Source organism: Nothobranchius furzeri, chromosome 18 (genome assembly GCF_043380555.1).
Source record: "Nothobranchius furzeri strain GRZ-AD chromosome 18, NfurGRZ-RIMD1, whole genome shotgun sequence".
In the NCBI taxonomy this organism is placed as follows: domain Eukaryota; kingdom Metazoa; phylum Chordata; class Actinopteri; order Cyprinodontiformes; family Nothobranchiidae; genus Nothobranchius; species Nothobranchius furzeri.
Window position 1 is genome coordinate 25,796,219 of NC_091758.1, and position 10,895 is coordinate 25,807,113.

General features: G+C 44.2%; 1 protein-coding gene across 4 annotated transcripts in view; it reads left to right on the forward strand.

Moving 5' to 3' along the window:
• Window positions 1-10,108, forward strand: part of stxbp6 (syntaxin binding protein 6 (amisyn)) — a 102,391-nt gene extending 92,283 nt beyond the window's left edge. For all 4 annotated transcript variants that reach the window (XM_054741695.2, XM_015969799.3, XM_015969801.3 and 1 more), the window contains one exon: window positions 8,307-10,108. In XM_054741695.2, the coding sequence (XP_054597670.1) occupies window positions 8,307-8,330 (24 nt within the window). In that variant the 3' untranslated portion in view covers window positions 8,331-10,108. The remainder of the gene's footprint in view (window positions 1-8,306) is intronic.
• Window positions 10,109-10,895: the final 787 nt, after the last annotated feature.

A 10,895-nucleotide genomic window follows, 5' to 3' on the forward strand; every position in this document is an offset into this window, starting at 1 on the left:
TGGTGGACACCAGAGGTTCGGGGAGCCGTCAGGCTGAAGAAGGAGGCCTACAGGGCGTGGCTGGTCTGTGGGTCTCCGGAGGCAGCAGACAGGTACCGGATAGCCAAGCGGGGTGCAGCAGTGGCAGTTGCCGAGGCAAAATCTCGGGCGTGGGAGGAGTTTGGTGAGGCCATGGAGAAAGACTATCGATCGGCTCCAAAGAGGTTCTGGCAAACTGTCCGGCGCCTCAGGAGAGGAAGGCAGCAACTCGCTCACACTGTTTACAGTGGGGATGGGGAGCTGCTGACGTCAACTGAGGCTATAGTCGGACGGTGGAAGGAATACTTTGAGGAGCTCCTCAATCCCACCAATGCGCATTCCGAGGAGGAACCAGAGCTGGGAGGCCTGGGGATGGACTGTCCGATCTCGGGGGCAGAAGTTGCTGAGGTAGTCAAACAACTACACAGCGGCGGAGCCCCGGGGGCGGATGAGGTTCGTCCTGGGTATCTTAAGGCTATGGATGTTGTAGGGCTGTCATGGTTGACACGTCTCTACAACATTGCGTGGTCATCGGGGGCAGTTCCTAGGGAGTGGCAGACCGGGGTGGTGGTCCCCATCTTTAAGAAGGGTGACCTGAGGGTGTGTTCCAACTATAGGGGGATCACACTCCTCAGCCTCCCTGGAAAGGTCTACTCCAAGGTACTGGAGAGGAGGGTCCGATCGATAGTTGAATCTCAGATAGAGGAGGAGCAATGTGGTTTTCGTCCTGGCCGTGGAACTGTGGACCAGCTCTATACCCTTGCAAGGGTGATGGAGGGGGCATGGGAGTTTGCCCAACCAATCCACATGTGCTTTGTGGATTTGGAGAAGGCTTATGACCGTGTCCCCAGGGGCACCCTGTGGGGGACGCTCCAGGAGTATGGGGTGGGTGGCTTTCTGTTAAGGGCCATTCAGTCCCTTTACCAGAGGAGCGTGAGTTTGGTCCGCATAGCCGGTAGTAAGTCGGACCTGTTCCCAGTGAGGGTTGGACTCCGCCAGGGCTGCCCTTTGTCACCGGTTCTGTTCATCACTTTTATGGACAGAATTTCTAGACGCAGCCGTGGTGTGGAGTGTGTCGAGTTTGGTGGCAGGAGAATCTCGTCTCTGCTTTTTGCGGATGATGTGGTCCTCCTAGCTTCATCCAGCTCTGACCTTCAGCTCTTGCTGGGTAGGTTCGCGGCCGAATGTGAAGCGGCTGGGATGAGGATCAGCACCTCCAAATCTGAGACCATGGTTCTCGACCGGAAAAGGGTGGCTTGCCACCTCCGGGTCGGGGGAGAGGTCCTACCTCAAGTGGAGGAGTTTAAGTATCTCGGGGTCTTGTTCACGAGTGAGGGTAGGAGGGATCGGGAGATCGACAGGCGGATTGGTTCGGCGTCTGCAGTGATGCGGACGCTGAGCCGATCTGTCGTGGGGAAGAGGGAGCTGAGCCAGAAAGCCAGGCTCTCGATTTACCGGTCGATCTACGTCCCAATCCTCACCTATGGTCATGAGCTTTGGGTAATGACCGAAAGAACGAGATCGCGGATACAAGCGGCCGAAATGAGTTTCCTCCGTAGGGTGGCCGGGCTCAGCCTTAGAGATAGGGTGAGGAGCTCGGACATTCGGGAGGGACTCGGAGTAGAACCGCTGCTCCTCCGGATCGAAAGGAGCCAGTTGAGGTGGTTTGGGCATCTGGTCAGGATGCCTCCTGGACGCCTCCCTGGGGAGGTGTTTCGGGCATGTCCTGCCGGCAGAAGGCCCCCGGGTCGACCCAGGACACGTTGGAGAAGTTACATCTCCAATCTGGTCCGGGAACGCCTTGGGGTCCTGCCGGAGGAGCTGGTGGACAAGGCCGGGGAGAGGACGGCCTGGAGCTCCCTAGTTGGGATGCTGCCCCCGCGACCCGGACCCGGATAAGCGGAGGAAGACGACGAGAAAACTAACTGCATGCTGTTTATGAGACCATATGCATGACTTTTTCTTCATAACACACAAATATTTCTATTTAAAACGTTTAAATGTTTGATTTCTTATTGTAAAATTACTCAAACCTTTGCTGACGAGCACAAGTGGAGTGTCATTATCTGAGGTATGCATTATAGCCTAGAAGTGATGGTGCACTGATTGAAAGACAATTGGGAAGCCTTGCTTGATCGTATTACTGCTCACAGATGAGCTTCCCCACTGTGATAAAGTTTAAAGCCACTGTTTGAACAGTTTCTGGAGAAAATAAATACATGAACCCCATGGTGAATTGCTCATTTGCTGCCTTTTCTCATTTCATTTGTTCCCATTAGCTTTTATAGTATTTGCTTCATAACCTTATCACTTGCACAATATTATGAGACACCTACTGGTTTTTCAGAAGTGTGTCTGTTAAAATCAGATGTCTGACTTTAGAGGATGAAAGATAACCATTCTAATCTTCCAGAGTTTTCCCTTTTCAGAAATTATGTAGAATTTTTCCAGAGTATTTCTCTTACCCAATGGCACCATCTAGTGGCTGACAAGCACATCACACAAATAGTCAGTCGATCCGATTTATTAAGATGGCAACTTCACTTTTCTTGTTTATAAATGTGCTTCTGTGGCCGACAACCAGAGCTAAATCACGTTGTTTTACAAGTATTAGTCTCATGTCATGCTGTGTTTTTATATATTTTAAAGACTTATTTGTCCGTGAAAAATTCATCAACTCTGCATCAGCCAAGGTATTTGTTCAATTTGAAGCACCTAAACAGTCTAACGCTATTGGTTAGTTCTGCCTGCTGGTGGTGGTCGGAGGGACCGGTGGCGCCAGTCCTCGGCAGCCTCGCCTCTGTCAGTGCGCCCCAGGGCAGCTGTGGCTACATCGTAGCTCATCCCCACCAGTGTGTGATTGTGTGTGTAAATGAGTGAATGACTGATTGTGTTGTAAAGCGCCTTGGGAGGTTCCAGGACTCTAGAAGGCGCTATATCCAATATGGCTGCATGGTGGCGCAGTGGTTAGCACTGTTGCCTCGCAGCACGAAGGTTGCAGGTTCAAAACTCGGCTCGGCTGTGGCCTTTCTGCGTGGAGTTGGGTGTTCTCCCCATGCATGCGTGGGTTTCCTCCGGGTACTCTGGTTTCCCCCACAGATCACAACATGCCCTATAGGTTATTAATTGTAAGTCGCTTTGGATAAAAGCGTCTGCCAAATAAATAAACATAAACATAAACAGGCCATTTACAGTACCATTTACCATTCTGATCGGCACTCAGTTTTCTATTGAACGGAGTTCTGATGGGCAGGGGGCGTGCTTAGCAAAAAATAGGATGTATTGCTTACATTATATCACAGTACATGATGAGACAATCACTTTTACAGATTTCAGAAAAATCATACATAGTTTCTGAAAGGGAAAATTCCAGAAAGCTACTTTAATTGATTGCCTCAATTTAGTTTCTGCAAATCAGAAGAGAAGGGGAGGGAGGGAAAGGAAGGACTGGCAACTTGTGATATGTTGGTCCCGAATAAAACGGTTCTTCGAGCCAGTTCTTTGAAGTGGCTGATCTTGGAGAAGCCGGATTGAGTGACAGACTGTACCCGCAGCCCCCCAAACAATCTAGAAGAATATTTTCTCAGTGAACTTAGTCTTGAAATGGAAAATTGTGCAGTTTTACCAAAGAAAACCAGTCAACTCGAATCTAACCTTTTGCATACTTAATTTCAAAATGCTCTGCTCAAAAAAATGAAGGGAACACCAAAATGGGACATCCCAGATCTAATTAAATAATTGTTCTTTGCATAGTTAAATGAGCTGACAACAAAAATATCAATGGAAATCAAAGTTATCAACACATGAAGGTCTTGATTTGGAAAAGCACGCTACAGGCTAATCCAATTTTGATGTAATGTTCTTAAGACAAGTAAAAATGCGGCTCAGTAGTGTGTGTGGCCTCAATGTTCCTATGTGACCTCCCTAAAATGACTGGGTAGGCTCCTGAAGAGGTGGACTGTTTCCTGAGGGATCTCCTCCCAGACCTGGACTGAAGCCAGATTTTACTTCTCCGTTTGTGTCGGTGCAGAGACACACAACGCCATTATGCGTCGGCGCAAGGGCTCTCCGACGGGCTCAGAGAGGGTGATGGAGACATGCCCAAAATTTTAAACATCTGTCGAAAGTGACGGAGACCACCAGCTTGTGATTGGTCAGGACGCCGCTTCCTGTATATTAGTCACCAGCACCGCTGTAGCTCCATTAAAGTAAACAGATATTTAGTGGCAGACCCAGAACAGATTGAAGAACGCATCGTGGAAAAAGGCCGAAAATAAGAACATTTATTCCCCCGTGACTGAAGGAGTACAAATACGGAGCAAACATGGACGGAAATGTGCAAACATGGACGGAAATGTGGGTTTAGAGGTGGCGACCGCTTGGAGGTGGAGGAGAATGAAGGGAAAATTTGTCCGTTTTATAAAGTCTCAGAAATATATAAACACGTTAGTAGATACACTATCGGGGGCCGGATACATGAGTGTTATGGTGGCAGGATACCACAGAAAAACGCTACGCCCTCTGTTGTCCTGGTGGGGAATAGCTTTGCAACACTCCGCTGCCTGAACATAAGTTCGAATGTGAAAACCTGTTCGACTCTCCGTGTGTTTCTCTCCGTTGCGGAGCTCACAGAGAAATATAAATCAGACTTAAAGCATCCACAAACTCCTGGACAGTCTGTGGTGCAACATGGCGCTGGTGGATGGAGCGAGTCCTGATATCCCAGATGAGCTCAATAAGATTCTGGTCTGGGGAACAGGCGGCCTAGTCCATAGCATCAATGCCTTTGTCTTGCAGGAACTGCTGACAAGCTTCAGCCAAAGAAATGCCACCCCACTCCATTCCTGACACACTTCCAAACTCCCCAGACTGTCATGTCTGTCACATGTGCTCAGTGTGAACCGGCTCTTATATGTAAAGAGTACAGGGCACCGGTGGTGAATTAGCCAATCTGAAAAAAGCCAAACGTCCTAAATGGTGTTGGGCTGTAAGTAGAACCCCCACCTGTGGACGTATGGCCCTCATGGAGTCTGTTTTTGGCTGTTTGAGCTAGAGGCTGGCCGATATGGTTTCTTTAAGGCCGATACCGATTTTTAAAGAATTTTGTTGTTGATATCTAAGGCATATATATATATATATATATATATATATATATATATACAATTGTGAAAGACAACTGAACACTCACAGTGTGCAATATAAATTAAATAAGTCAATAAATATTTTAATATTTATTCAACTTCAAATATAAAACAAACTCAAAACATTTGAAAATAACTGTGTGTTTGGGGTACTTCGGGTCCTTTCTTCAGTCTAATAGTGGTGGCAGTTGGCCACACAGGTGCCTGATTTGTATTTAACTGTTTTTATCTGCTTTTGAAAATAATTTCAGCCGATATAAAAAATTGTATATATTGGCCCGATATATCGGCCGGCCAATATATCAGTCTGCCTCTAGTATGAGCAGACACATGCACATTTGTGGCCTGCTGGAGGTCATTGTGCAAGGCTCTGGCAGTACTTCTCATGTCCCTTCTTGGAAAAGATAATAGATAATAAATATTCTTGCCACAGCTCGCATTGATGTGCTATCCTGGATGAGGTGCACTGCCTGAGCCACTTGTGTGGTTTGTAGACTCCGTCTCCTGCTACCACTAGAGAGAAAGCACCGCCAGCATTCAGAAGTGACCAAAACATCAGCCAGAAGGCAAAGGAACTGAGAAGTGGTCTGTGGTCACCACCTGCAGAACCACTCCTTTTTGGGGGATATCTTGCCAATTGCCTCCAACTTCCACCTACCTCATGTTCCATTTGCGCAAAAACATGTGAAATTGATTGCTTGTCAGTGTTGCTTCCTAAGCAGACAGTTAGATTTCATAGAAGTGTGATTGAGTTGGAGTTACATCGTGTTAAGTGTTCCCTTTGTCTTTTTGAGCAGTGATCAAATTAGACATTCCTGCACAGAAAATCTGTGAAAAGCGACATGAAGCTCACATTTCCTGCTTGTACTGAAGTGATGTGTCTAAAATCTCTGTAATTTTGTTTGATTATGTAACTAAATCAGTACTTTTGTAATTAACTTAAATTCCTCATTACTTACAGCTGTTTGTGAGCGTACCTGTTTGTATGTGTTTTAACTTTCTAGTCAACTGCATCAGTCTGCTTCTGCAGTGCTGTGAGAGGGGTCACCTTGACACATTTTTTTTCTTCTCTTTTCCCCTTTTCTTTGCAATCTCATTCCTGCAGCTTACCTTCTGGCTGCAGATAATTTAACTGCACTGCTCAGTTTTAATCAAAACTTCTTATTTCTCCACGATGCTCTGCTGCCCCCACTGGATCGATGAACAGAATTTAGCGCTTATCCATCTACAGCAATAGACTCCATACTCATTCTGGTGTGTGTGTGTGTGTGTGTGTGTGTGTGTGTGTGTGTGTGTGTGTGTGTGTGTGTGTGTGTGTGTGTGTGTTTGATTGGTGGCTTTAGTTAAAGAAACAACAATCTACAGTGAAATAATCACAAAACAGTCTAGTGTCTCATTTATTTTAGAAGTAAGGTTACATTGGAAGGGATTTCATTCTAAGCCAGCTGAGGGGGGTTGCCATGTTTTCTCTTTTCAAAATAGCAAAATAGTTAAATGTGAGCCCACAAGGTTGCCAAGTCTGCACTGACATTTGTAATTCAACACTGGCCAGCGAAAAGCAGCAGCATTGTGGGAAGAATGGAAACCAGTAGCAGGAGCAGCCAGTTATTTTTTGTACAGTTTATACTTCAGTCAGCAACTTTGCACTCACGCACACACACACACACACACACACACACACACACACGGTTTTATGGAGACATTTTTCTGCCATACTTCTCCGTCTGTGTGCCAGTGTTGCAAAAACAATTCTCAGCCAGAACAGCAGGGGGCGTAGACCTTTTCTGGCAGGTCTGCCTACTATTGCAATGATGCCTGTGGTAGACAAGTTTATTTACTTCAGTTTGTGAACGCAAGTAATTTGAAGGAGGTGTGAATAAAAATTAACATTTTAGATTTTTGTGTTGATAAAGAAATTTGTCATTGTTCCTATTTAGTTAAAGTTAGAAAAAAAGTCAAAACTGGAGCGAAGGAGGCAGCGCTGTCGGCGGAATGTTCGCCCACCGTCGCTGGTGTTACGCTGACCAATCAGAGATGTGTGCTCTTTGTTGCATTCAATGGTTAGTTAAAATGATGGGCCCTACTCAGTCCATCTTTGCGTGCCTGTCGAAGAGCCCTTGCGTTGATGGATGATGGAATGAAATGTATTTATCTACGAATCGATTTGCTGTGCATGACTCTTTCCTCTCATCATCTAGAATCCTCTGGCACTTAGCCGTAACTGACAACAGCCATGAAACTCATGAACGGGAGGGAGGAGTGTCTGAGAGCGAACTCGTTTGTTTGGATACATGGACAGTACCCATAAAGAACCATAAAATGTCACTCTTACATCATGCATCATACACTTCTTAACTCATTTGCTGCCAGCAGTTTCCTGATCGGTAATGCCCTTCGCTGCCAGCGTTTCTCACCGTTTGTACAGTTTTTTTGAAGAGTCACAGAACGTTGCGCTTTAGGATGATGTCAATGCCAAAACAACCAAAACAAAGCGGAGACTTACCTCTTACATCAGGAAGAATCCGCGTGAAGTTTCCGGTTTGAGCTGGAACTACAACTCGTCACTGACTAGGCAACAGAGCCCCCAGCTGGGCATTACTTGTAACTGCACAAACGTGCATTAACAAAGAAAAAACGGACCTTTACATCAAGCTTTATCCGTTCTTTCATAATCCGTTGTTGAATTGTGATCGGCAGAAGCTTTTCCGGTTCGCACCTCACTTTTTTTTACAGCAGCGGCCCAAAACGATCTCCTAACTCATGGACTTTCTGCTTCCTGATCACGTGACGTGTGACATACGTGGTTGAAGATCGGCTTTTTTTTTTGTCCTCACGGTGCGGGGGCTCGTTCCGAGTTAGGGTTAGGCAGTAAAAACATCCAAATGACGACTTTAGTTATCATTGGCAGTGAATGAGTTAATAACCCGTCCATCAAGCCATCTGAGACCACTGTTAATAGGATGTATTCGTTTCTATGGATTTGAAATCGGATCGGTTTGAAAAGTCTCCTTTGATGTAAAATAGCTCTGATAGGATTGAGGTTTAATTAAATAACATAATCCATTCATTTGTTTTTCCTTTTGCAGGCGGGCTAATTTGTTTAAACAATTATTGACATCCTTCCCTACCCCTAATTTTTCCTTGCAGCTCGCCATGAAGCACAAATGTTAAGACCACTGCCAAATCCAGCTGGACTGGGGGTGCCAGCATTCACCAGTCGCTGCACAGAAGAATGGTTCCAGATGTTATTCTGTCAAGCGTTTGTAATACGATTAATGTGTGTTAACAATGTTAACATGTTTATGTGTTTGGGTTATTGTGCTGCGGCGCATCTCATTCCTGATGACGGTGACGCATCACGCTGGTGGAGCGGCGGGGTCGAGTGGGACTCTGGTTCAAATGTTCTGCAGAATGTTTTAATGCTTTCATTTGACAGAGCCCTAAAATACTGTTTTTCTTTTTCCCTTTAATTAAACTAATTTGTTTACAGTTATCTAGATAGACAAATAATTCTGTTATTTGTGAGTATTTCATATTTCTAATGGTTATCAATGAGCACTGTTGTTGTTTTCAGTCAGGTTTACAGAGGAGATAACCTTTGTATGGGTTTTCGTGACGACTGGGTGACACATTCCCAAATATTAACACGTTTATCCAACTGGCTCAGCGTCTTGGATGATATCTCCCATGAACAGAATATTGCACATGCAGTTGTAAAACCTAAGTGTTCCTAACATATTTAAAGGCTCATTTGAAAGGCAATGATTTCAGATGACAAGAACGAGAAAAAAAAAAAAAAAAAACGTAAATTTTTTCGATCTGATCTAAAATATGTTTTTTCAGTAAGATTATTTCCTTTGCTTCTCAGACTCTTGGACTCAGATGGTCTTGTGTTTTGTTTATGGTTTGAAGACCAGTCTAACCAGTACTAATATAATGTCAGTGCTTCACACAACCTGCAGATAGAGTCTGGGTCGCATGCCCTGTAAAATAATTGAACCCTTGGTGAGTTTGTCTGTAGTCCAACTTATGTTTATGTTTATGTATTTAGCAGACGCTTATGTCCAAAGCGACTCACAAGCGACTGACAAGTGACCACTTACACACACATTTGCTGTCATTTTTGGAAGTGCACTTGAAAACAACTATTTTACGCACAGTTTTAGGTGTATGAGTTAGTGTGTTGATTCATGTCGCATGGGGGCGGTTTGGCCAACCAGCTTCTGCACAGTAAAAAGAAAACTCGAGCACTATAATCTCAATGTTTGTATAGCTAACGTGTCCCTGATTATGGGATGTTTTGAACTAAATCCTGACTGTATTTCACCATTAGTTACACTTTGGGCTTTTGTCGGTCTAATTTGTTCGTGTTTGCTGATAAAAGGGCACATTTTTCACTCGGCAGCAGTGGTGCATGAGTTTAGTGTTGGCTTCCACACCGACTGTAAACTTCTGCTTAGTCACTATGAAAACACCAACTTCACACTTAAAATGTGTTTGATGCTTTGTATACTTTCAATTTTGTAAGTTAATGCACAGAATAAAAAATTTAAAATAAAGTAAAAGTATTGCAGAACACTGTCGAGTTCATAATGAAACGTTCCAGTTGCCTCGTTTTTAGTGTGCTATAGTTTCACGCTTCTATGTATTTAAACGATGGAAGCAGAATTTTTATTATTGTGTTTATTTTTTTTTTTAGCTAACTGTTCCAACAGTAAAAAATCCAAGTTGTGCAACTTTTTGTTCTTTATGTCATAACTGAATCAGTTGTCACCTTGTTTACTGCTCATAAACAAAATAAGGTGCCAAAAGCTTAAGTGTCTAATGGGTCTTTGTCCTGGTCTCCGTCTGATGTGCTCGGTTTGATTTCATGGTTTAACATCACTCTCATGTCCCTGATCTCCGCTCTGTGATGTAAAAACACAAATAAAGTTCACTTCATAATCTCAGTGATGTGGTTTTTCTTTGTGCCTCTTTTTAAAATCATGATCTCACCTCAGACAGCAAGACCCTAAGAAATGTCACATGTTAGCAAATACTAACAAGAACTGTTTTGTTAATAATTATGATGGCTTCAATTTGTGCAAAAATATATTGTGCACAGCTGAATTTTGTAAATGACTTGGTGACTAAGTGGTATAATAATGGTATAATAATGGTATAATAAAGTTTAGTATTTGCCCAATCTCTATTGCAAGTTTAGAGCAGGGGTGCCATAAGGGAGGGTGCAGGGTGGACCAATACCACCTTTGCAGCAATCTTTGCTCCAACCCCTTAAAGCTAAGTGTCAAGCAGGGAGGCGTTGGGTCCTATTTTTAAGTCTTTGGTATGACCCGACCAGGATTTAAACCCCAGTCTCCCAGTCCCAGGCTCTACCACTAGGCCACTGAGATGAGTTTATTCTTCAGAAGATAAAAACATAGTTTATTTACACTCTTATCATTTTCAGATAAACCCAAATCACGTAGGGGTTGTTCAGCTGCTGTATAGTGTCATCTGCAGAAGGTCATTTTTAGCACTTGGGTTTTAGGGTTTGTTGCAGTAATGCTGCCCTCATGTGGTTAGAATCCAAAACCCAACTTCACTCAAATGTTTGTCCTTATGAAAAAACATGCAACTAAGCCAATATTTACATCAGATTTCCCCACCGTATGCAGCTGCGTGATGCATTGCAATTTAATTATTGCAATTTCAATGCCTGCAAAATTAACATGGCAAAGAAAGATCTGCGTGGCC